The sequence below is a fragment of the Pollicipes pollicipes genome, unplaced genomic scaffold, assembly GCF_011947565.3.
Source record: "Pollicipes pollicipes isolate AB1234 unplaced genomic scaffold, Ppol_2.1 Scaffold_6686;HRSCAF=7923_pilon_pilon_pilon, whole genome shotgun sequence".
Lineage (NCBI taxonomy): Eukaryota > Metazoa > Arthropoda > Thecostraca > Pollicipedomorpha > Pollicipedidae > Pollicipes > Pollicipes pollicipes.
The window spans coordinates 27,387,971-27,414,145 of record NW_023596921.1 but is presented as its reverse complement, the minus strand read 5'-3'; the positions used below and the strand labels follow the sequence as shown (position 1 = coordinate 27,414,145).

General features: G+C 58.9%; 1 protein-coding gene across 1 annotated transcript; it reads left to right on the top strand.

Annotated features, from left to right (window-relative positions):
* Positions 1 to 532: 532 nt before the first annotated feature.
* Positions 533 to 26,005, top strand: kibra (WW and C2 domain containing protein kibra). Its single transcript, XM_037230719.1, has 15 exons — positions 533 to 756; positions 14,967 to 15,076; positions 15,630 to 15,833; positions 16,219 to 16,384; positions 17,388 to 17,646; positions 19,274 to 19,422; positions 19,663 to 19,827; positions 20,118 to 20,798; positions 21,192 to 21,381; positions 22,491 to 22,600; positions 22,919 to 23,054; positions 23,402 to 23,599; positions 24,063 to 24,266; positions 24,799 to 24,933; positions 25,856 to 26,005. Exons 1-15 carry the CDS (start codon positions 629 to 631, stop codon positions 26,003 to 26,005), a joined length of 2,985 nt encoding a protein of 994 aa, XP_037086614.1. The 5' UTR covers positions 533 to 628.
* Positions 26,006 to 26,175: the final 170 nt, after the last annotated feature.

Below are 26,175 nucleotides of genomic sequence, written 5' to 3'. Positions count from 1 at the left end.
GACATTTCGCCCATTGACGGCCTGTGTGCGGTGTGCGCTAGGCGGGCGCAGATACAACAAACACAGCCGTCCCAGCGCGACGGGCAGAGCAAGGCGGCCGATCGACGCATTCCGGCCGTATTTAGGCCTGCGGAGGGCTGGGCCGCTCTGCCCTCCAAGGCCCCGTCCCCGGCCGCGCGCCTTGACCTTAGCATGCGCACGGCAGGGCCGCGCGCAGGCGAACCGAGCGGCGGCCCCAGCTCGCCGACCGTGAGAGGCGAGTGGCCGCGGCCGCCGCCGGCCCGGCCCAGCTATGCTAATGGACGGTGCCCGAGGCGGCCGCGGCCGGCCGCGACCGCCGAGCGCCCCGAGCGGCCCGGGTCAGCGCGCCCCCGCCCCACCCGCCGCTGCCGCCTTCGTCCTTTTATCGCAAACTGTACTGCGCAAGTGGGGAATTGTTCAATGATAGCTGACCGGCTTTGTTATGTTAATACCGCATTCCGATCTGTGGAACGCCGCCGCTCATTGGCTGGCCGCGCCGCGCGGCATGACGTCACCGGAGAATGGAATGCCCGTACGGCCCAAGATGGAGGGTGGTGCGGGCACGAGTACGTGAGCGCGGAGTGAAACAGTGAAAATCGGGTGGAAAATGCCGCGAAAACGGAACGGTGAGATACCCCTGCCAGATGGGTGGGACATGGCGCGTGATGTGGACGGAAAAATCTACTTCATCGACCATACGACCAAGAAAACGACGTGGGTGGACCCGAGAGATCGGTGAGTGTTCACTGGCGGCCGCCAGGCGGCGCCGCTGTCTGTGCGCTGTGGTATGCGGGCCCCCGAGACAGGTGCGTGGGGCGGGGAGGGGACAGCCCACGGCAGGGGGTCCTTCCGATGACCTGATATGCGTCTCTCGTTGTCCCAAAACAGCTGTTGTGGAGCGGGACGTATCGCGAACGTGGCAGCGTCTGGGTTTGGGAACCAATCGTGATCCGTTATCTGGTCCAAGCCAGCAGGGCCACGCTTCTGGCCGCCTTAGGCCAAGGGTGGCGACCGACATATGACCAAATTTCCGCTTTAAACGTTGCTTTGCGTAACATTGTACACAAGTTCATGTTGACCAAGCATGATTTGTCGCTAGGATAGAACAGATTGCCGAGTTGGCAGCGGGCCAAATTCCGCAGGTTATGTTCCTGTGGAATTCCAGTTGCGTAGCGGTTACTGCGCCAGGGTCGCGCCTGGTTCCAGATGCAGCAAAGCTCTGCTGTGTTAGGGCGTCTGCGAGGAATGGAACCCTTCGCCGTCACTTGGCGGCGGTGCGTGACGCTGAGGCGGTCGGTTTTGTGCTATGAAATTGGAAACTTTCTCTGGCAGGACGGCACGCGCTCCGCGTAACCGCGGGCCGGCGGTCCGAACCGGGCGCAGCTGGTGCCTGGCTCAGCAGCAGCTGGCGGGCAGGCCGCCTCTGGAGGGCACTCCAACGCGCAAATCACACAGTCCAACACGTGCGCGATTTCGCTCCGCTGTAATGGATTCTGACTCCGGCCTCGCCCCGCGTGCTGTTGGTTTCCAGCGCTGGCTCCCACCGAGCACAGCACATTGTGGTTCAGCGGAGATTCCAGCTCAATGGGCTGTGTCTCAATTGTGGAATCGATTCCTATGCATATGACTCATCGAATGTTATTAACAGCTGTTAATGAGGTTCATCTTGTACATGTACTTTCGGCGGAAATAATAACATTTTACCCGTATGTGGTTATGCCAGCTTGTCCATAATTGTAATCGCTACGAACGACTCGATTCCGAATCCGATTCTGACATATTTATGAAGGAATTTGTTCCACATTGACTCAAAGAGCAGATGTCTGATTCCAGGGTCAGCGCTGGCTCCACAGGAGCACGTGGCTGCTAGCAGCATTCCAGCTGAGTTTCATTCATTCAGTCATTCAATCCAGTCCAGTTCCAGTCAGACGTAGACGTACCAGTTGGTACGTAACATGAGTTAGATGTTGCAGCAATGGTTATTGCTTTGTGTTTCGTGCATAGCAAGCAAGCTTCTTTTGGCTTACGCGTTCTTACGAGCGTGAAACACCCACGGTGGATATGCTGGTCCAGACCGATGGAAGCAGGATTATAGTTCATTTTGTCGAGTCGCGGGCTGAGGAATTGAGCTTTAGCGTGTGATATGTATTTACCCCCCCCCCCCCCAAAAAAAAGAGGATTCATCTGCCGACTGGGTCCTTGCGTAGACGCCATGAACAGCCTCGACAGACTTTCAAGACCACGGCGTTCAAATGCATGGAAAGTGAAGAGGTTTGTGATTTTCGAAACGCGCGAACCAATCATTAGCAGCCACCGGGCAGCCGAAAGCAGCGAACCTGGTCGCCGATCAACTACCCAAGATGAAGCAGTTCTGTCGCATGAACGTGTCGTTCGACGGTTTGTGGTGCCGCTGGAGCGTACCCCGAACCCCATTCACTGCGTACGTGGTGCTGTCATGGGCCTGGCAGCTGGGAGACGTGGGAGTTATGCCCTCCCAGTTGGAGGAAATTAGCATGGTGGCTGTGGGTGTCGTTTGGAAACAGATGCATTAAAAACCTGGATAGCTTCCTCCCCCCCCCCCCCCCCCACCATGACTTGGCTGGCGGCTGGGAATGTAAGCAGGGACCGAACCGTAAAAGGCTATCAATTTAGCGTGCGGAAGAACTCAAGTTGTTCCCAGGTTGCGTTGTGTGTTTGTTTTATGTCCCGAAGTAACGTTTGGGCAGTCAGAGCCTGATACATAGGGCCTAGTAAAGGCCATTTCGAACGAGTGACATTTCTGGAGCGCAATGCAAAGTCATGCTGTGGCGAAACCTTAGGATAGTTATGTGTGATGATAATACCGGATGGGTGGATCGCTACATCACCAAGGCATGGTTAGCAAATGGATTGTAAGTATTCTCGAGTTCAGCTTACCCAGCCAACGTTTCGGCACGGTATTGCACTGCTTTTCTTCCTTTGCAGCCCTAGATTTCATTTTTAAAATAATGGTCTTAAGTGCCCCAATGCATTTATGTGATACCTTCGTGATACCCTTCGAGACTGTGCCGGGGATTTCACATAGTTTTTGTTCAAAATTGGCATGAGAGGGTGGGAATGGCACGGCAAACCCTCGAAAGTTCCACTACGGCCCCCGTAACATCCCTCTAAGACCCACAGCAACGCCCATTATTAAAAGTTCTGAGAATAAAATCATTTGTTTCACATAAATGTCATGAGAATGGCGTACATAGGTGAATCGCATGCCCGTGGCCCCTGCTCCGTTGCTCATGCTTAAGCTTGTGTGTGGATTACGTGAGAAACCGTTCCTCTTTACGGCTGCTCCATTATTGTGACTGGCTTTTGCTAAAATTTTGACGGCCTCAGCGAAAAAGCGGCTCCTTGGCTTCGTGCGGCCACTTGGTGGCTGGTTTCATTGTTGGATAATTGCTTCGCTATCGTTCCAGAGCCGAAGTTTGCTTTATTCTGAGATGGGAAGTGTAGGGGCAGCCAGATGTAGAATAAATACATAATGTTCTGATGGAAGCAAATTGCCATAGCAGTTGGCTCGACCATAAAACCCAGGAACGTGCTAGAATGTACCTTGTTTTGTAAAAACTAGCCAGCGCGCGCTTTAAATATTGCATGAGCACAAAGCATGTCGCTGGTACAGGAAAACCACTGCCGTCCCTGTTCGATTGTTGATGCTGCATTCCTTGCACGGTGATACAGCATTGTATCTACGTATGAGCAGCTTGTGCTTGACGGCGATAAAGGAGCTGATATCTTGCAAAACCGTAAAGTTCCCTAAGTTGGCAGGAATGTCAGTGCAAGGCCTCGCTCCCAGCTTCAGTATCGCCTCAGACGAGTCTCGCTGGGGCCCAGTGTTGCTTTTGATATGTCCATCGTGTTTAACACAGTTTGCATGTACTTGCATTGCGATTCTAATTCTACAAATTTCTGCTAAGGCAGGATATAAGCGTTGCATACACATTATTATCACACTGAATATTCCACCTGTACTAGTGTGCATTTTTATATTTTTCGAAGCTGTCATGTCGACTCGGTCCATATTTCTCAGATCACGGGAAGTGCTTTACCGCCGCCAGGTGCAGCATTGACAACAGAGGAGCGAATGACTGTTTCTTCCTCCGTTGTGGAACACTGATTTAAATGTGCATGTGTTTTGTAACCGACTGACGCTAAGCCTCGCTCTCTTTATTTGTGTCGTGCAGGAAACAAAGTGACGTCGATTGTCTTGTCCCCGATTTCGACCGGAGTAGCCGGGATAGTCTGAGCAGCTTTACTTAGTGAGATACCTGGAGGGCAACACTTACAGCAGCAGCTATTCGGAAATGTTGGAAAGAATTTCCTATGGATCTCCAGGAAGTTAAGGCCATTGTTGCAGAGATTAGCTGTTTTGGAGGTTCGTGAAGTTCTAGCAGCCATATTGTAGCATCCGCAGTGTGATCATATTTTCGGCCTCTATAACTGAGCATACTCCCATGTTACTAAATGGCCATATAGATTTGATATTTGATAATGTGTGGAAATCAAACTATGTGTACTTGCATAGCTCACTGTCCTTTCCATTTGAATTACCGCGTCCAGGATTTTTCTTTTTCGTTGCTTTTGGCGGGGAATGCTGGGACAAAGAAATAGTTTTAACTGTATGTTAACTGACACAGTGTCTTCAGTTTGGTTCGCCAAACAGCGGACCGTCGTGCCCCAGTGATGTGCCAGGGTCAGTCTGTTTTCTTTTCATTTTATGAAGTTTAGGCATATTCTACCCGTACTAAAGATTCTTCCAAAACTACTGGGCATCCACATTTGGCGGCAGCCGGCGGTATGCAGTCAAATAGTGATCACGATTTTGGTATGCAGGGAGTTTGTCTGCTTGAGCTGCGTGCAGTTGTGACTTACGTGCAGTTTGGTTTCACACAATCAAACACTTCATAAAAAGAAACGCAAAGACAAAAGATCGTCGGTGATCCGTCTAGATTTTGAGTGATTCCCCGCGAACGTCTTGAGCCGCGTCTGCGCCACAAGGCGTTGGTGCCGAGCGTCGAGCACCGTGAACACTGTCCGCCCCTGATCTGCGTCAGCTGCCATTAGCTGCCAGACGTCACCCTTGTCCTACCGGTCCACGCCGACTCGTCGCCGGCACTTTGTGCTCTGTGGATGGGGAACACGGAGTCGCGCCCGATGACGGGCGGACTCCGGGGCCGCCGCTTCGCCCAGAAGGCATTGCAGTGTTGGGCGCTGATAATGCATTGCGCTGCCGCGTCCTTCTTCTTCAGCACGGTATTTTCTGTAAAATAGTAAAGTCAACATTATTTCTGAATGAGTACAATAGTATCGTACCAGCTCAGCCCGCCGAGCGGCAGCCCCTCGGGATCTAAGGTCTGAGCCACTGGTGGACCGTTTGTTGCGATGTAAACAGAACTGGCCACGGTTCACGAGAGGTGATCAGAATATGCGGCGAAGCACACGCGAATGCTTGCTACATGGCGGTTCCAAATAAGTGCCGTTTCAAAAATCTGGCTCGGATTGGTTTTTGCGGGGTTTGCGACTTACCCTCATAGGGTCTATTTCTTCCACTTGCCATAATGACTTTGCTAGTTTTACGCTCACTTACCACGTACCTCAATCATGGCCTCTCATCTCATCATGACCTCAATGCTATGCAACAGCGTCAACTATTTAATATAACGTGTCTCAGTTATAGGGCACGTATGAGCTTCGACTATCCTCTGCGCTGATCTCCCCGTGTAAGGCTCTGGCTGATCGACTACCACTGGTGCATTCGGGCTTAACGACCTGTGCACCCAAAACTTGCCGCCTCCCGCCGGGACCAAGTGACACGTTTCTTCGAATAACTGCGGAAAGTCAATCACGACTGTCCAAACCTGTCTGCCTCCCAGCCTATCATCGATTGTATGTTGCAAGATGTTTACAAACCAAATGCTTTGCGCATTGTGCGTATTTTCCTCCTTACTTCCTCGTAATTTGAAGTCCTTAGATCCCAGCATTGACCCCAAATATGATACGTTTAATACGAGGAGATAAGGCTAAGAAACGGAGACATACTTGTGTGATTGTGGATGGAGTCGGCAGTGGGCTCAGGAACCAGTCAGGCGTACGTTGAGTTAAAGTCAAATTGGTTCTTGGGAATATTGTGGGTCGGAGTTATGACTGAGTCAACTACGTTGTGTGCAATCACATACTGGTATGGGTGCTGTATGATTATGCAGTCGATGCGCCCCAAGTCAAATAAGCAATCAATCACATATCAGGCGTGCAACACTTAAGAAACAACCTGCGCTCAGTCGCACAGCGTACGTAACAACATTTACTAGGATTTTAACAAACGTAAGATGTGCGGCAAAGGGAACACGAAATATCTGGCAGTCTGATAACCAAAGTATGTGTTCTGTGCAAGCTGTTCCGATGGCGAGGTCACCCCCTGGAGCGTGGTCACCGAACGTCACTCGGATCAGAATCGACTCCGGAATAGAGCCAGATATCATCGATCAGAATCGATTCCGGAATAGAGCCAGACATCATCGGTCAGAATCGATTCAGGAATAGGGCCAGATGTCATCGCTCAAAATCGATTCCGGAATAGAGCCAGATATCATCGGTCAGACTTGATTCCGGAATAGAGCGAGATATCGTCTGTCAGAATCGATTCCGGAATAGGGTCAGATGTCATCGCTCAGAATCGATTCCGGAATAGAGCCAGATATCATCGAGTGGGCATGAAAATGGTCTCAAAGTTGTTCTTCGCTGCTTTGAGTCTGGGTCAGCTCCAGATATTTGAATTTAAGTTGCATGACGGCGTAGTCTAAGCGCCAGATCCCCCCCCCCCCCCTCGACGGTTCGGCCGTAGTTGATTTTGCTGGGCGGGAGGTGTGGTCAGAGTGGGCCGTGCTTGGCTGGAGCTTTGGGTACAGAGCCGATACGGCAGGTCCAAGTGTGGCAGTCCTCGCCAGGCCTGGTCGAACGTTTCATGTTCTGTTAAGCCAGGGGATGAAGCTAGACTCGGTCAGCTATGTTTGCAATAAGAAGATGTAAGTATACACTCCATCGTCACAAAAGATTATTCTTCGTTGTCCTGATCGCTGCCTCTGAAACAAGGCTAGGTTTGTCATGGTATCATCATGCAAGGCTGGTATTCCACAGTTAGTCCAAGAGACTTGTCGCTCGTGGACACGGCAGCGGATGAGGACTTTAACCTCGACAAATTATTGCAGCCAAGTGCATGGGTGACTGCGATTCGATTGTAGCCCGACTGAATGAGATCAGCGAACGGAGCTCAGTAGCACACTAGTAGGTGATACATCTGAGCACCCCAGCTTTCTCAGATTTGAAATGTGATAACGATATTAGCAACGGTATAGTAACAAAACCTGGCAAATGCAGCATGCGAGAGATCCCCCCCCCCCCGAAAAATGGGCCTAAGTTTACTGAAAAAGCTCCATATATAGTTAAAAAGGGATTGGACATTTAAATCGCCGCACGCCCAACCAATGACGTGCTTTATGTCCGCTGTATGTACATTGCGGTCGCTTCCAGCGAACCGTACCTGATAATACTCCCGTGGGGACGTTGTTGGGTTGTGTATCATCATTATGACACAGCATCGCGATATCCAAAGACGACCCTCGGACCCCTTCCCTCCATCAACATTCGCCGGTGCTGGGGCGGACTGGTAGCCGTGGCACCAAGCTACGATTGGTAGGCTTGGTGCGACGGTGCCACGGTGCACCAAGCTACGATTGGTAGGCTCGGTGCCACGGTGCCACGGTGCACCAAGCCTACCATTGGTGCCTGGAGAGGCGGAGATGATCTTGGTGTATTTCACGTAGAAGTTGGCCTTCGGTCGCACACATATCAGTTGTACGTATATGGTTTGGCGCTGCGCCGGTGTGCCCGCCATACCGACTCAAGCGGCGACAACCCCCCCCCCCCCCCCCCATTTACAGCCAGGGACCAGGAGGCCCACCGCTGGTCCCTGGGGTACAGTAACGCAGTCCCTCAGAGGACCCGAGCCAGTGTGTGCGGGAGGGGGGGGGGTGGATGATTGGTCCCAACGATACCACGTCCCGGGGAAGGCCTCTCGGCGCGGTCGGAGCAGCAGCGGGCACGGACCGGGCCTGGGAGCCGAGCCCGCGCCCCCTCCCCGACCGGCGCTCTCGGCCGCTGCCGCCGGCCGGCGCCGCGTCCCCGCGCGCCAGCGGCCCCACGCCGGAGCTGGCCGCCGGCAGCGGCCGTGGCAGGCCCTGGCGTGGGGCGGCGCTCGTGGGCCGGCTCGTGGAGGGAGGGAGGGAGCCCAGCGCCCAGCCGTGCGGGCTCGTCAAATGGGGGACGTTCGGGTGGACTTGCCGCTCTTCTCTGAAGGGTCCGCTGAAAGGCGACGGCGGCAGGCGCACAACCGTGTTGTGTTCATCTCAAGCGGGGGAGTTTTCGGCTGTGGGTGGATGGGGGCTCGTAACATCAATAATTTCTCACTCTGACCTTTCCGCATGCCCTAGTTTTTATTCGAATTTTAGAATTTGGCCGCAGGCATGCACACTTGGTATAGTTATGGAGGCCCCTAACGCAACTGTGGCGTAGGAAAACAGGTTACGCATCTACTCCCACGGTTTTCCTTTGTCTGAGATTATGCCCTCTGACACCCGGGCGCCCCTGGAATTTTGATACGCTGACTCCATCCAATCCTGTTGTGAATCCAGCTGAGGAAAGTGGGAGCTTAAGTAAAATCCAGCGAGCTTGCATCCGTGTATGGTGGGCGCGATGGTCAGCGATCTGCCGGAGCCGTCACTCCGGGACCGCGACCTCTGCTCGGAGCGCACCCCGCCCGGCAGCTCTGGAGGAGGTCCTGCTGGCGCCGCCGCCGAGCCCGGCCGCTGCCGGCTCGCCCGCCGCAGCTGGCGACGGCGCGGTGCAGTGACGGCCCGGCGAGGACGGCTGATGACTGCCGCGATCAGCAGCCTGGCTGCCTCGGGTCCGCAGGCGTCCAGATTTGCATGCGTCACCTTGGACAGCCACTGACGACGATCTGTTCTCGGTTGACCTCCGCTCAGCAATGTGTGCCGTCAGCGACCGTGGAGATCGCAGCTAGGCAAAGCCTGCCGCGGTGCTTCCTGTGCGGGGCGGGGATCTCCCACAGTGGGTTGTCGGCGTCTGATGTGAAACAGGGCCGGGGAAGATGTCCACGCACGGCGGAGGCAGCCAGCGGCGGAACGCTCGCGCTCTCGGCGCTGGCCGCCGTGCTGGTCGCCGTGGGCCATGATGGATGCGGGCGCAGCGCCGGGCCGGCCGACCGGCGCCGCATGTTCAGTCGTGCACGGTCGGCTCGATATCACTGGGCGGCCAGGCGGCGGGGCGGCTCTCGGACGGGCGATTACCTCAGCGGCCGGGTCTGGGCCGCTGCCATGTGCAGCAGCCGGAGGTGTCGTCCCCCCCCCCCCCCGCCCGGCCGGCGCGCCGCCGCCGCGCCGACTCTCGGTTTTGACGGCCGCCGACGGGGCGGGGCGCGGCTGGCTCGGCCGCTGTTGGTCCGGCGGCCGACGGCGGCTGCATGCCGGGGATGCCGTGACCAGGCCGCTGCCAGACGGGCCGCGACATGCGCACCATAACCGGCGGCGGCTGCGGCCCGGCCCAGGAAAGTTCGCCTAACGTGCTGGAGGATCCTCGGCCGGCCGTCGTTCGCTCATGTGCCGTGCGCCCCCCCCCCCCCCCCGTGCCCCTCCCCTCCTGATGGTATCGCCGGTCACGGTACTCAGGTCCGGCTGGGGCATTATGCAGCGCCGTGGCGAGCTGGGTGCCGGCGCCCGGCCGGGCCCGCTCCACCGTCCCACTCCTGATGCATTCGCGGCGTCAGCGAACACGTTCTGGGTGGGGCACCTATCCTAATTGGACACGCTCGTGATGGCAAGGGTGTCCAGAAGTGGACAGCCGGCGACTGACGCTGCAGGCCGGCCAACGCCGGCGGATGAGCAGGCGCCGACTCTCCTGACAGGCACCCGCAGTCCTGACAAGGACCGGGCGGACATGGGCGGAAGCTCGCCCTCCAGACGCGGCCTGGCGCCGACAGAGGGCCGCTGTTTTGACACGGGCGGGCCCTCGGCGCTGCTACGCGCTGCCGCACCGTCGGCCGACTAGAGTGCCGCGGCTCGCTCGCCGGCTCGCGCGCACGGTCGGCGGCTGCACTCACAGCGCCACCAGGGCCCCGTTCTTGACGCGAAAATGCTGCCAGATGCTCCGCCCCTTCAGTTAACAACCTATGACGTTTCACAGCTACGTCATCTACGTCATGGAGAACGCTTCAAGTAGCTCCTCAACACGGTGGCTAGTAAAATCAGCTGTTTCGCAACATTCACAACATTCGCAACATCACACAATTCGCAACATTCGCAACGAGAACATTACAGGCAGAGAAAGGCAGATCATCGCCCTCGACTCAGAAAGACGGTACATTATTTCAAGCGTTGCGCGAGGGTAACCATCCGCAATCAATTATCCCACGGACACGAAATTCCACAGGCACTGGTAACTGAACGCCTAAACTGAACGCCTTAACCACGCCTTATGCCAGCTAAGATAAACGTGCATGTATATTGAGGTCACCGATATATTTTGTTACGCATGGAAGAGTTTTGGCGCGTGTGGTCGCAGGCAGGGTACAGTTCTGTTCGGAGCACGTGTGTAGGGAGAAATCTCATGGTGTGACAGGTTGCATGAAGGAGAGTTTTACATATAGACACACAGACGAACAGTATCCATGGAAACATGTGACGCCAGGTTATGCGGTATATTTACATTGCAAAGCACTCAAGGCATAGATAAACTTTCCCACAATCATACTGTCTAGACAAACTATTTATGTTACAGGATCCAGAAAGTGACTAACACAGTCACTTTCTGGTGCACTCGCCGACGTTCTCGCGTCGACGACTCGCGGTTCTGGCCCTGCCAAAGCGCCAACGTAGCGCAAACAAAACAAAATTATGTACATGGCGTGGTTCCAGGACATGATGACGGAGATTTCAAATCGCAGTTTCGTATCTCGCGCAAGATTTTTTCCTCAAAATCTCTTGGCAAAGCTGGCTCCTTATCATGACAATCATGGCCAGCGCAGACGCAACCAGAAGCGTCCGTTGGAAGACGTATTGCGTGCGCTGCATTATCTTACCGAGCCAGTACCCCACCACTCCGCGGGCGACAAGTTCGGAACTTCAAAATCTGGGTCACACTAATATCTGACAACATTTGGCAAGTATGTTGCTGCCGCGCGCGGTGACGCCAGCGCGTGGCCAATAGGAGCGCGGCTACATGGAACCATCGCAGGCTTTGCAGCGTGCGACTGCTCCCCGGGTGTGGTTGCAGCCATCGACGGATCCTTTCTCTTCATTGATGCGCCCAGCAAGGAGATAGCGGTTGCTCATAATACGCACAAGCATCGCCAAACAGTACATCTGCTGGCTGCTTGTGATCACCGCGGCGCACTCACTGATGTACTTGCAGGGTTGCGGGATCCGCCCACGATTCTCTTGTTTTTTTTTTCTTCGGAGAAGGCCCCCCTCTGCTGCGACCTCAAGGAGCATCTGCGGCAGCTTCTCCCATCTAACACACATCTCATCAAGGACAGGAACCCCCCACCCTTTTCCCCGGAGATCATCACCCCTTCCCGAGACAACGATCACCTCAGCCCCACTTAGCGCCACTTTAGCAGACCATACAAAAAACACGTCAAAATTGAACTTGCTTTCAGCATGCTGAAAAACAAACTGCAGCAGCTAAAACATTTAGAAGTGAAAAACATGGGCAGTGTGGCTGAGGTTATCATTGCATTGATCATTGCACCATGCATCAACCATTGCTTTATGCATCATGGGCATGGGGCAGGGGATGACAGTGCATTGCATTGATCATTGCACCATGCATCAATCATTGCATTGTGCATCATGAGCATGGGGCAGGGGAAGACATGGTGCCTGCAGAGCCCCACGAGGCAGATCAGGCGGAACGGCCCGATTTGGTGTGCTGTTGCTTTCTAGCATACCGAACCTGCAAGTGCAGTGCATTGGCATCACAAAGCGACAGCACATGACTGACCACCTCACGGCAAAGATGATGATGCATGCAGCTTGCTCCAGTTTAATGTTGTAATGTGACGATTGAGAAAGATAAAAGCAGATCGGAAAGAACAGCCGCCTCATTGCATTCAAATCGGCACAAACACACTTTGGGAAACAGACAGTTAAAGAGCAGAAGCAGTCTAGTCAGCAGTTAAGTCAGCAGAGCAGAGCAGCAGTCTTCGGAGGGAACATAGACTGAAAAGATCGGAGACTCCATATCTAGGAAGACGACAGTTTGTCTACACCCAGTTACTGAGACTACTTTGGGCAACACACAGTATGGCAATTTCATTGTTTGATTGCCTAGTGCATGTCAAATCTCACCCACAGGTGTTAACGTTTGGCACATAACATTTTAAGAATTAAGTGTTCACTGCCGTCCATAATTGACCATTTAGGTTACCTTATGAGGGTAAAACTTAATTCGAACAATACTTAAATACAAGATGATGACATCTATGGCATGCATCGATTTTTTTACAACTCACCCACTTTGTCAAATGCAGCAGACAGAGCCATGGCCATACTGAATGTTTCTTCGGCAAAGTATGCATATATACTGGCCACATTAAGAAGATTCAAGGCAATTACGATAAGGACAGGCCATAGCTTGATGTGTTCCGAAGAAATTACTCAAAATTACGCATATGACTTTCATCATCAATAAAAATGCTCAACTATGACAATTTTATACTCCTGTCTTGCACTTTCACATGCTTTAATACCAGTAGCAATTAATCAGTGAAATTAACCTTACATTCCTGTTACCTATTAATGAGGTATGCTGAAATACATACCAGTGCTTAATCTGTTAACGTAAATCTTAGGTATTGTCACCATGACACACTGTTCAGTAACGGTTCCAAAACCACCATCCCTATGTTGTTCATAATCTGTCAGGCATGCAATGAAGGTAAAGGACAGTGAAGAAGTGACAGAAAATAAGTGCAACCATATCAATAACATAATTTTCGTGCAGCATAACAATAATGCTGACAGGTCGCACAACTGCAAGTTTGTTTGGTTCACCTATACCAACCTATGCCTGTGCAGTCTGATAATTCAAAATGATCAATCAGACCTATGAAACAAATCAGCTTGCATTACATTAATACTTTCACTGATATAATGCAGTAGCACCTGGGCAAACGAGGTCAGTTACAATGCATTTAAGTGTGCACTTATGAACGAATCACTAAGCAGGCAATGATGGCTGACACATCAGTGTACCTACTGCGCCTCGGCCAGGTATGCCGTGACCTGCGACTCCTGACAAAGTATCATTAAGGGAAAGCAAACAAGTCTGACTAATGCATTTTTCAACAACAGTAGTAAACTACTCCATGGCAATATCGTAACTCAAAAATGGCAGATCTAGGGGGCTCGAGGAAAACCTCCACATCCACTCCACCCCATCCGCAAATGCGTAGTGGGCGTTGCTATGCGTTGCTATGTAAATAACCACGAGCTACCGCTCTTACTTTGCCTCTCGGCCAAGTGAGGAATGGCTTGGGCCGTGACGTCATAGGTAAGTCGGCAGCTACGTCATCCACCAACTGGGCTTACTCGAAGTAGGGGATGCGCTTCCATTTGGTCATGAAGAACGGGGCGCAGGGGACTCCGGACGGCGCGAGTTCGGCCACAGCTCAGCGCGGGGAGAGTTTGGCGCAAGGATGTGCCCTAATGATAATGTTTCGAGGCGTCGGAAGCATGTTGACGAGCGCATCAGCGCGCTGGGTATTTTTTATAGGCGGCCTGAGGCATGCATTTTGGTAGACGAGGCGAAAATGAGAATGGCCTGTGGCTATATCTGTCTGCAATGTATGTGCTTCAGCTGGCATGCGTTAAATGACGCTGGCCTGGCGGGCGGGCCGGCTCCGCGCAACGTATCGCCACCATTTCGGACACCGTTGCCAGGGGCCACTGCGTCGCGCCCAGGGCGGAGCGGTTCAGAGGCACAGCTGGCATCGGCCTGCAAAAGAGCTGACAGCTGCTCACAAATTCCCTTTGAAAACGCGACGCCGGTGAGCATTGGCAAGACATCACTCTGCCCGGCTGCTCCTCAAACGGGGCTGTTCTCAAAAGCGTGGTCATTGGGCGCCCCTGGAGGACGGCATCGGGAGACGGCGGGCGCTGGCTGACGGTGCGCGGCGGCGGCGCTGCAGCCGCGGCGGCCGTCCCATCAGCAGCTGTCAGCGCGGCGCCCCGGCCGGGGCCCGCCGTCTGGCGGCGCCCCGGCCGTGTGAGGCGGCCTGCATTCCGCCAGCTGATAGCGGACCGGGGCATAGCTGGCCGGCCACTCACGGCTCCGGCCGCGGCCCGTGGCGTGTGTGGGGCCCGGCCCGGCGGCGCGGCCGCCGTCACGGCCGCAGAGTCCGTCTCGCCGCCGACGTCGACACCATCCGGGCAGGCGCCCTGTCGTCTGGTTTGGCTTGGTGAAGGCTTGCTGGTCGTGGGACGGGCTCACGCAGCAATGTGGAAAGGACGCGTTTGGCATGATGGTTCAGGAGCATTCAGAATCGCTGGTAGTTAGGATCGGGTTTGTGTGTGTCTCTAACTCCTCTTCTCACCACTTCACACTATATTATTTCCAACGTCGAGGAGGAAGGTTGGCAGCTGCCGAGCACGCGTTGTGCATGTGTTTTTCACGAAGCGTCTGCCACGTCCGAGCATGACGAAGTCGGGGTTTGACTCCTCATCCGGAGTGTCGGAGGGCGCTGGCCTACGGGCGGCGTCAGCGGGGCGTGCCGTGACCTTCAGCAGCCTCGCGGCGACCCGGACCGCGTGGAATGCGGCGCTGACTCGTCGTCCCTGTTCCAGGTACACCAAGCCCCAGTCGTTCTCAGACTGCGTGGGCAACGAACTCCCACTCGGATGGGAGGAGGCCTACGACAAGAACATCGGCGTCTACTATGTCAACCACGTGACAAGTGAGCGCTGGCGAGAACGGAGGCCTCACGTGCCCTCACCAGGCGCTGTGGCATGCGGTCACGAACTGTGTGCCGTGGTATGCAGAGGTGGTCATTCCCGGCGCGACAGCCCCCCGGGCGATTGTGAAAATTGAGTGCAGTGACGTTCGCAGAGCTTGTATTTGCGCTGTCGTGTGGCCAGAAGGCTTTCAATGTTCCGACTTACGGCTTTGTGTTAAATCAATATGAACTCATTTGAAGCAGTTGCCGAGGGTATCAGCAAAATGCTTGTGGAGGGCTGCGTAACCCAAGGTGCTGAATATCCTGATTGGTCGCAGTTATGCACGTAGCATTTGTAGTGAGGTCAAAGTGAGCATGGCATTGTTGTTGCATGGCTTTGTGAAAATGCTGTTTTTACGATTTCTCGAACACCACAAGGTTATTGTACCTGAAAGGAGCGGAATGTAGCCTCATTCACCAAGTAATGGTCAATCGAACTTGTCGACATGACCTCCATGACTTGTTCATGACATTGGTCGAAAGGAACGCTGACAAATCGTTCTTCCCTTTGCAGAGAGCACGCAAATTGAAGATCCCCGGGAAGAGTGGAGAAGGATGCAGGAGACGATGCTGAAGGATTATCTGATCACGGCGCAGGAACACCTGCAGGCCAAGCGGGAAATCTTCAACATGAAGCAGGAGCGGTTAAAAATCGCTCAGGAAGAGTATCTGCATCTGAACAATGCCATGACCAACCTGAGCACGTCCAAAACCAGCGGTGAGCTGGCTGCGGCAAGATGTTGTCCATGTTGTCGATGTGTGTGCGGCGAAAACGAACGAAAATCCGCATGTGCGCAGGTTTACGCATGCAGGGACTTACATCACCTCGTGACTTGTGGTGGCGAGCGAGTAAGGGGTCTGGTTCGCTCTGGCGACTCGCGAACAAAGCGTGGAATCTCTGTGTGCCCCCTGGCTGTGTGCCCCCACAGCCCGGTCAAAACCTAAACCCTCTTCCCTGCAGACTTCCTCCACCGGGAAACGGACCCGGGCAATCGAACGCATGTTGGAACCGTCGTGCGGATGGGCCTGCCGTACTCGGCGCATTTGCGTCCTCGCATCGCCACGCGCGTCCGCACGCCTGACACACCTGTCGCCTATTTCAGTGTACTCACACTCGAGTCAGGGCAGCGTCAGCACCAAGTACGACCCCGAGTCGCTCAAGGGGGACGTGGTGGCGGCGCGCGGCCGCGTCCAGAACCTGCGCGTCGAGCTGGAGCGCATGCGCACCGAGATGGTGTTCCGGGAGCGGGGCGTGGAGACTCTGGCCCAGTGAGTGAAGCCGCCGGCCGCCGGATGGCACGGCGGCCCGCGTGGGCGCCACGTCACACGGGTCCGCCCTCTCCCGAGCTGCCGGCTCGAGCGAGTCAGGGCTGAGTGGACCTGCCGGCCCGCGCGGGCGCCGCGTCACACGGGTCCGCCTTCTCCCGAGCTGCCGGCTCGAGCGACCGGGGGCTGTGTGGACCTGCTGGCCGAGCGCAATTGCCGTAGACGTACAGCAGGCTCGAACGCTTGTCGCGCCGTCGGCTGATAGTGCGCGCGACCCCGGGCCTGAAGGAGGTGCGGCCTTTAGGCTGGGTTTGGGCAGGTCCGAAGGCACTGGTGAAGTAAGTCACGCCAGTTGACACAAGCCGTGAAGTGTAACTGTTTGCTTTGATTGGACGGTCTCACCACGTGCGGCGCTGGTGTATGAGTGTCCCTGTGTTCCTCTGGGCGCGCCACGTGCGGCTCTGGTGTATGAGTGTCCCTGTGTTCCTCTGGGCGCGCCACGTGCGGCGCTGGTGTATGAGTGTCCCTGTGTTCCTCTGGGCGCGCCACGTGCGGCGCTGGTGTATGAGTCTCCCTGTGTTCCTCTGGGCGCGCCACGTGCGGCGCTGGTGTATGAGTGTCCCTGTGTTCCTCTGGGCGCGCCACGTGCGGCGCTGGTGTATGAGTGTCCCTGTGTTCCTCTGGGCGCGCCACGTGCGGCGCTGGCGTATGAGTGTCCCTGTGTTCCTCTGGGCGCGCCACGTGCGGCGCTGGTGTATGAGTGTCCCTGTGTTCCTCTGGGCGCGCCACGTGCGGCGCTGGTGTATGAGTGTCCCTGTGTTCCTCTGGGCGCGCCACGTGCGGCGCTGGTGTATGAGTGTCCCTGTGTTCCTCTGGGCGCGCCACGTGCGGCGCTGGTGTATGAGTGTTCCTGTGTTCCTCTCGGCGCGCCATTGACGGCGCTGGTGTATGAGTGTCCCTGTGTTCCCTTCGGCGCGCCATTGACGGCGCCGCCCCGCCGCCGCAGGGTCGAGCTGAAGATGACTTCGCTCCGGTCACCGTACACGGTGCCGGAGGCGCAGGCCATCATCGAGGAGCTGACCAACATCGACCGGTCGCTGACGTCGGGCGAGCGCGAGAAGAAACAGCTGCTGCAGTGTCTGTCGCAGCTGAAGCATGAGCTGCAGCGGCTGCAGCCGGCCGAGCCCGGCCTGGACGACGCCGCCGACGCGCTAGCCGCCGCCCAGAAGCTCAGCATCGCCTCGCAGACGGATCTTTCCGGAGACGTGAGTCGGATGACGGCGTGAGGCGCCGGTCTCGGCCCGTCCGCTCGTGGAGTGCGGCGCCCGGCTGAGCCTGCCCGCTCGGCCCGCCCGCTCGGCCCGCCCGCTCAGCCCGCCCGCTCAGCCCGCCCGCTCAGCCCGCCCGCTCAACCCGCTCGCTCAGCCCGCCCGCTCAGCCCGCTCGCTCAGCCCGCCCGCTCAACCCGCTCGCTCAGCCCGCCCGCTCAACCCGCCCGCTCAACCCGCTCGCTCAGCCCGCCCGCTCACAGCGTACAGCTCCCGTCCCCAACTGTACCAGCCCGTCAGCTTGTCTCGGCCTACCTGCTTGGCTCAGGTCAGCTCCCTCCCCAGCGTGTGCCCTCGCGGCCCAAGTCAGCTCCCTCCCCAGCCTGTGCCTGCGCGGGTCAGGTCAGCTCCCGCCCCAGCCTGTGCCTGCGTGGCCCAGGTCAGCTCCCGCCCCAGCCTGTGCCTGCGTGGCCCAGGTCAGCTCCCGCCCCAGCCTGTGCCTGCGTGGCCCAGGTCAACTCCCTCCCCAGTCTGTCCCTGCGTGGCCCAGGTCAGCTCCCGCCCCAGCCTGTGCCTGCGTGGCCCAGGTCAGCTCCCGCCCCAGCCTGTGCCAGCCTGCCTGCATGGCCCAGGTCAGCTCCTTCCCCAGCCTGTGCCTGCTTGGCCCAGGTCAGCTCCCTCCCCAGCCTGTGCCTGCGTGGCCCAGGTCAGCTCCCGCCCCAGCCTGTCTCAGCCTGCCTGCGTGGCCCAGGTCAGCTCCTTCCCCAGCCTGTGCCTGCGCGGCCCAGGTCAGCTCCCTCCCTAGCCCGTGCCTGCGCGGCCCAGGTCAGCTCCCTCCCCAGCCTGTGCCTGCGTGGCCCAGGTCAGCTCCCGCCCCAGCCTGTGCCTGCGCGGCCCAGGTCAGCTCCCGCCCCAGCCTGTCCCAGCCTGCTTGAGCGGCCCCCGCCCCGTCCTGTTCGTGCCGTGCCTTGGACTGCCCGCCCCCGGCATCTGCCAGTCTGTGCGCGCCCAGCATTCATCTGGATGGTGTCTCGGCGTGTACGCACGCGTCACTGTGTTCCGCGTGTGGTCCTGTCCGTCTGCCTATCTTGCCTGGCGCAGTGTGCACACAGCCCTGGGAGGGACGTCCCGTGGCCGTTTCCCACAACGGTGTGATACGTGTCTGCGTGACCCTAAGCTGCATGTCTGGTATTTAGGAGGAATTCGTGGATTGACGGCGCCGATGCAGCTCGCTGCGGCATGCGGTTCCCGGGTGGCAGTGAAGTAGTTGCTCGTTTTATGGAATTCTAGACGCAGTGGCATGGTTGTCACGGATTAAGATTAGATATGTGGTTGTGCGAGGGTTCCAGTGATCGCTGCTGTAGAGGACCCCCTGGGGATGTCAGAATCCGGGTATAGTTATGAGCGGCTTTCGTTATCATCGGTGGCAGTTTGGGCTGCAGCAGTGCGACATGCAACACGATGTAGGTGCAGCAGTGCTGCAGCGGTCGCTGTACAGTGCTGCAGCATTGTCTCGGGCGCTAGCTGTGCCGCCCGGCGGGGACCGTGCCGGTCTGCGGAAGCGCCGGCGCTGTGACGGCATGAGCTCGGGCAGCAGCTGACCCGCCTCCGGCGGCGCCGCCAGGTGCGGCCGATCGGTGCGCGTCTCGCCGAGGTGGCGCGACTCCGGCTCCAGTACGAGGAGTCGCGCAAGCAGGTGCAGACGATCCAGCACCAGCTGGCCGACATCGAGGACCGCCTGCAGCCGGAGCAGACGGAGTCGGACAAGGACAGGTGAGACCGACGCCTCCCACGCTCGGCGGGCTGCCCGGCGCGGCACCCAGCCGGACAGGGGCTGGCTGCGGTGGAGGGCGGCCGCTTACGCTGCTGCACCCGAAACGACCTTGCTGACGTGCGCCTCCCGCTGGCGCTGCCGCTGTGTTACGTGTGTCACCGGCCTCGTCCGCCCCGCCGTCCCGACGCCGGCAGCGGTGTCGTGTGCCGGCGCGTCACCCGCTGCCGTCGCGCCGGCAGGCTGCTGCTGATCCAGGAGAAGGAGCAGTACCTGCGCGAGCTGCAGCGGCTCGCCTCGTGCCAGCGCTCGGTCGAGGAGGCGGACAACATCCAGAGTCGTATCTACCGGCTGCAGATCGATATCCAGGAGGCCATGGAGATGTCCAACACGATCATCGCCGACCGGTGAGCCCGCCAGTGCCCGCAGCTGGCTTGTGCGCTCACACGCCTCGTGTGGTTGGGTTGCCATAACATTTATGTTGCTGCCAGGGTGCGCATGCGTGGGACAAATGAATTGCCGTCTTTGATGCGCCTGTGTGGAGAGAATGGCAGTCACTTCGCTTTCTTGCTGGAGCGGTGTGATCGTGTCGCAGTGGATGTGATTGGCTGCCGATAGCCTAGCGTCAGGCCCGCCGTGTCGTGTCGTGTCGTGTCGTGTGCCGTGCCGTACCGCGTGTGTCCGCTGGCGCCGGCAGGCTGCGTTTGTACGAGGACCGGCAGTCGCTGCTGACGGGTCTGCGCGACGCCATGACGCGCATGGTCCAGCTGGAGACGCAGCTGCGCAGCTCAGCCAGCAGCCTCAGCATCAGCAGCAGCAGCAGCCTGGGTAGCCTCAGCTCGCACGCCAGCAGCCTATCCAGCCTCAGCTTCACCGACATCTACGGCCTGCCGCAGTACGCGCCCGAGCCGGCCGCCGCCGCCTCGGGCGTCGACATGGCGTCGTTGCAGCGCCGTGTCGAACGCCTCCTGCAGGCTAGCGACGACAACCTGCAGCCGGCCTCGCTCAGCCCGCGCTCCTCGCTCGAGTCCGTCTCGCCGCCCGTCTCGCCGTTCGAGGCGGGCGCGCCGCCGCCGGCGTACGAGCCGGTGGCGGGCGAGGAGGCGGCTGGACCCGAGCCGCCGCTCTCGCCGATCCTGGAGGCCGAGCTAGACGCGGCGGGCGTCGAGCTGCGCTCCGTCTCGGCCGCCGTCTCCAACGAGTCGGTGGCCGGCGACTCGGGCGTGTTCGAGGCGAGCAGCCGCCGCCTGCTGGCCAGCCTGGAGACGGCGCAGCTGCAGGTGCGCCTGCGCTACGCGCTGGCCGACGGCCTGCTGTACGTGGGCGTCGAGAGGGCGCGCAACCTGTCAGCGCTCGCCGTGCCCGAGGGTCTCGCCGTGTGAGTACCAACCGCGCCCGACCGGCCACCGATCGGGGTGAGGGGGCCAGCCGGGCAACCGGGCACAGGGCTGGGTGGTGGCTGGAGTTGTGTCAGCACGGGACGAAAGGAGACTGGAGGCTCTGTAGTCAAGTGTTCAGTGTGTCATCAGATTAGTGAAAACGAATAGCTGAGGACTGTGTCGGAGGTGGGAATTATGAACAGCGTAGGAGCTTTGGATTACCCTTTGCCAGCGTGGAATGAAAAGTGACAGCTGACATCGTCAGCCACCACCATCACCAGCGTGCGGACCTCTCATGCAGAACCGTGAGTTATGTTGACCCCTGCATACTCGCGCCTGCTGTCCCTATGCCCCGCCCCGGAGCTCTGACGGCCGGCTGTCACTCCCCTCAGCTATGTCAAGGTGGCGTTACTGCCCAACCCGCCGGCCGGCTTCTTCGCCTGCTGCACGCACGCCGTCCGAGAGCTAGAGCGACCTACGTTCGGCGAGGTGTTCCCCTTCCCCATCCAGCCGGAACGGCTTGTCTCCAAGTCACTCAAGATCAACGTGTGGACGGCCGAAGAGCCCGACCAGACGTGTCTCGTGAGTGGCGGCGCGGCTCAGAGCACGGCGAGCAGCTGCCGCCGTCAGCCGACCTGCTGTCGTGCTCTGGCGTGCCATGAGATTGGTGAAAACGGATAGCTATTTGCTGTGCTATTCACGTAGCAAAATAGCTGATGAGTGGTGAGGGATGAATTATGTATGTCTGCCGTGCTGGCATGTCACGGCGCCGAACAGGGGTCATAGCCGTATGTTTTATGCGCATTGTCTCAGAAGTGTGTTCTTCGGCGCACGTAAACCGTCATGTAATGTAACTGTAACGCGAGTATGTGATCATCATGGGATCTGCGGCATGGTGCCTTGTGCCGTGTGTCTCGAGGTTGTATCCGCACGCCCACGTCTCCCAGGCGGCCTGGTGACCGCGCACCTGTCTGCGCCCGCGAGAGACCGCCGTGTCCGGGCTGTGACCGTGCGTATGTGCGTCCGAGAGACTGCCGTGTCCGGGCTGTGACCGTGCGTATGTGCGTCCGAGAGACCACCGTGTCCGGGCTGTGACCGTGCGTATGTGCGTCCGAGAGACTGCCGTGTCCGGGCTGTGACCGTGCGTATGTGCGTCCGAGAGACTGCCGTGTCCGGGCTGTGACCGTGCGTATGTGCGTCCGAGAGACCACCGTGTCCGGGCTGTGACCGTGCGTATGTGCGTCCGAGAGACTGCCGTGTCCGGGCTGTGACCGTGCGTATGTGCGTCCGAGAGACTGCCGTGTCCGGGCTGTGACCGTGCGTATGTGCGTCCGAGAGACTGCCGTGTCCGGGCTGTGACCGTGCGTATGTGCGTCCGAGGGACTGCCGTGTCCGGGCTGTGACCGTGCGTATGTGCGTCCGAGAGACTGCCGTGTCCGGGCTGTGACCGTGCGTATGTGCGTCCGAGAGACCACCGTGTCCGGGCTGTGACCGTGCGTATGTGCGTCCGAGAGACTGCCGTGTCCGGGCCGTGGCCGTGCGTATGTGCGTCCGAGAGACTGTCGTGTCCGGGCCGTGACCGTGCGTATGTGCGTCCGAGAGACTGCCGTGTCCGGGCTGTGACCGTGCGTATGTGCGTCCGAGAGACTCGTGTCCGGGCCGTGACCGTGCGTATGTGCGTCCCCCTGCAGGGCAGCACGCAGGTCAGCCTGGCCGAGTTCAGCGCCAACGAGACGTCGCTCAAGTGGTATAACGTGGTGGCGCAGCCGGACTCCCCGCGCCCCTCCCACTTCCATCTGGGGTGAGTGGCAGACGGCGCTGCGTCGCCGCAGCCTGGGCGTCGGCGCCGCACGCCCGGGACTGGTCCGCGCCGCCGAGCGGGCCGTCGCTCGGTTGGGGTCGGTGGAGCGAGTTTGTAGTCGCAGTTGGACAAGCACGTGTTGTGCAGGTCGCTGGGTGTGCAGTGTAGAAACGCGGGGATTGTAGTATCGCTCTCTGCCACTCGTTCTTGTGGCTGGCCGTGGCGGCGGACCGGTACCGGGACTACTTGCGCAGGAGCGGCGCGCTGCCGCCCCGCGCCGACCGCCGCTGCTGACGCCTCACGCCTGCTGCTCGCCAGGTCTGACGCCCTGACCATTGGCGAGCCAGCGGCGGCGGCGGCGGCGGCGACCGACGCGCGCGACGAGCCGGCGCCGCTCGCCTCGCAGGCCTCCACGCTGACGGGCGAGGCGCTCGAGTGCGCCCTCGAAGACATGGTGAGTGTCGCCGCCGCTAGAGAGCACGCTCGGTGGGGAGCCGGTGCTGGCCTCTGGCCGGCTGTGTCGCACTGTCACACTGAGTCACGCTGTTTCGGGGCGCCACGCTGTGGTGTCAGCGGAGATGTGCTCGGGTCTGGCCCGCTGCCGACCATCCTGTCGTAATCCTGCGTCAGCTCTGGCTCATGCTCCTGTATTGTGTGTGGAGTGATGTTTTCTGAAGTATTACCACTTCATGCCGGCTGTGGGCAGGACAGTTGGTATTTTTCAGTGTGTCTACCATTGAGGTTGTTTTGCTGATGTCTCCCCGCGCGTGCGCTGTCTAACTGGCCCCGTCCGCCGGACAGTCGCTGCAGGATAGCGGCATGGCGCTGTCGGCCGACACCGAGGACAAGGAGACCAACACTGAGTGCGTGTTCGGACCGGACCGGTCGGCGCGCGCCGCCGCCGCCGGTGGTGCCGCCTGCGCCGGCGCCCGGCCCAAGGCCGCCACCGTCAAACGCTCGCAGACGTTCTCGCCGAGCGCGGCCGTCAGCAAGAGCCAGGTGAGACGGCTGACGCCGCCGGGGTGGGAGCTCCTTCACGGCCCCTGTTTAGGGGGCGTGGGGGCGTGTCGTCGGGAGGCCGGCCGGACCGGTGTTCCCCAGCGCGGCGTTGTCCGGGCGTTTTCGACGCGTGCTCCCGCCGGTGGTGGGGAGTCGCCGCTGCTGGTAGCGCGCTGCTAGGTTGGTCTAGAACTCCAGACGTCCAGGGCTTGTGTTGCAGCTGGTGGAAAGTCACGCTGACCGCCGTCCGATGGAACGGTGCCGGCCCTTGTCGAAGTGTGCGGTCGCTGGACGTCGCGCCTGTTCAGTCTGTGCATCCGTGCGAGCGACGGCGGAGGCCGACCACTTGGCGACGCCCACTTCAGCACTCGTGCCGGCCTGACCTCGGTGAACGCGGCGCATCGGCGCCTTGTGCCGCTGCACGTGCCGTCTGCCGCGCCTGACCGCTCGGCGTCGTTTGCAGTACGTGTGCCGGCTGAACCGGTCCGACTCGGACTCGGCGATCCCGACGGTGCGGCGCGGCGCCAGCTTCCTGCGCGGCGCCGCCGAGCGGCGCTCGCTGCGCTGGAAGCTGGCGCCGACGGCGGCCGCGCCCGCCACCCGCCGCCGCTCTCAGTCGATGCGGCTCCATAGCCGCACCTCGCTCGACCTCGAGCTCGACCTCAAGGTCAGTCTCGCTTCCCCCGCCCCCCCCCCCCCCCTCCCGTCCTCTGGTTGCCCCATAGCGAGGGTTGGGCTTCAACGATAGGCTTCGGGCGGGTGTGTGCTGCATGTGATATGGCGTGTGAACATTTTGGTTTTGAACGCACGTCACGTTTCCACTTGAAAGTGCGGTGGTGTTGTTTGCAGTGGGCTCGTATCATGCTGTTGGCTGCGTAGGGCTGGCTTCTGCAGATGGCTGTTACGATGCCAGTTGATATCTTAATTTTAGGTCTTCTCGTGTTTCAATGGCTTGGGAGCAGCACTGTCGTGCGAAGGCACTTACGTGGCATTGTATTGAAGTTACGACTCTGGACGTGACATCCAGCTGCCTTCAGCCGCACGTCGTAAGCCTGTCGTTCGGCGCGCTCTGCCCAGCAGGGCACCGCTGCGCGTCCGGCGGCACCGCGCCGCGCGTCCCCGGGCGACGGTGGTGTGCCGCTCCCCCGCCTTGGAGCGCGGCCACGTCTGGAACGCCCCCGCTCGGACCCTGCCCCCAGGCGCAGCAGATGAAGCTGCAGAACATGCACGAAGAGCTGAGTATCCTGCGCTCGCTCAAGGACAAGATGGAGGAGGTGCGCGAGGCGCCGGAGAAGCTGCGCGAGAGCGACTTCGTGGCAGCCGTCATACGGGAGGTGAGCGTCCAGCGGCCGCCCCGCTGGCCGGCCGCTTGTACGCCGGTCGGCGTGGGCGTGCTGACGGGGTGGCTCGACCCGCTCTGGCGGCCGGCGCACCTGCTGCCCATTGAAACTCGTGATGTGTTTTCAGCGGTCTGTGTCGACAGGAGTCCGGCTCATTTGGGTCCGATGTAGTCTGCAGGCTGAAATACGTCGGATCGTGTGTTTTGTGCAGATGGCAGGGATCAGAGCTCCTGTCAAGCTTAGGTTGCCTGCGGGGACCTTGGCTTCACCAGTGTACTAGAGATGTTCCGTTCAGCAGGCGTTTTTCGGCTAGATGTGGATAGATTTGCGCTCGCCATGTGACGCAGTGATCCCTGTGCGCTCAGCCTCTTCCCAGCCTGACCTTCCTGGCCAGTTTGCAACTGACTTCCACTGACGGGCCATTGACGCGGTTTGTGTGACGCGCCTGCCTGTTCGGCGCATAGTGCCGGGAGATGTCCGGCGCCCCGCCAGCTGGGCTACGAGACAGCTTGGGCAGTTTGTTAAGCCGCCCATAGTGTGACTGAAGCGTCGCTTTCCCGTACACAGTTTGAATTACCCCACGCCTGCTTGTGGTTACCCGGCTGGGACGTGCGCGTTGCGACGTCAAGTTCCAGCTCACCGGAAGACCTGTGTTGACGGTTCCAGCTCACTGGAGGACCTGTGTTGAAGGTTCCAAATCACTGGAGGACCTGTGTTGACGGCTCCAGCTCACTGGAGGACTTGTGTTGACGGTTCCAGATCACTGGAGGACCTGTGTTGACGGTATCTGCGCACGTGTCTGCTGTCTGGCCCGGATGTGTGTCCGTCGCTGCTGGAGTGATTTCGCGCTGCGCCCGCGTGGCTGTGTCCGGCGCGTCGCCCTGCCGCGCCTAACTGGGACGCCTGTCGCTGGCAGCTGGAGCGGACCTCTCCGTGCGACTCGCCGCAGACGCCCGAGGACAAGCGCGTGGAGAAGTTGATGCGCAAAACCTCCAAGGACGTGTACAAGCTGAGGAGGAGCAAGTCCGGCACGCCCGGCAAACCCGACATGGAGGCCTTCAAGTGAGTCCGCCAGCCCCGCTTGACAGTGTACACCGACATATGTACCACCGACATGCACATGCGCATCCTAACTGGCAGCTTCACCAGCTGTCCCCACGCACCGTCCCCTCAGTCCCCCCCCCCCCCTGACGCGCCCCTCATGAATAGGTCACCCAAGCAGCCGTTCCCTAGGCG

What these genes read in the sequence shown, in the direction of transcription:
- kibra (XM_037230719.1), top strand. Translation starts at nt 629, where the DNA reads ATGCCGCGAAAACGGAACGGTGAGATACCCCTGCCAGATGGGTGGGAC. An exon ending in AGACGGATCTTTCCGGAGAC is followed by an intron (nt 17,647 to 19,273) that starts GTGAGTCGGATG and finishes CGGCGCCGCCAG; the next exon opens with GTGCGGCCGATCGGTGCGCG. An exon ending in AGTGCGCCCTCGAAGACATG is followed by an intron (nt 23,055 to 23,401) that starts GTGAGTGTCGCC and finishes TCCGCCGGACAG; the next exon opens with TCGCTGCAGGATAGCGGCAT.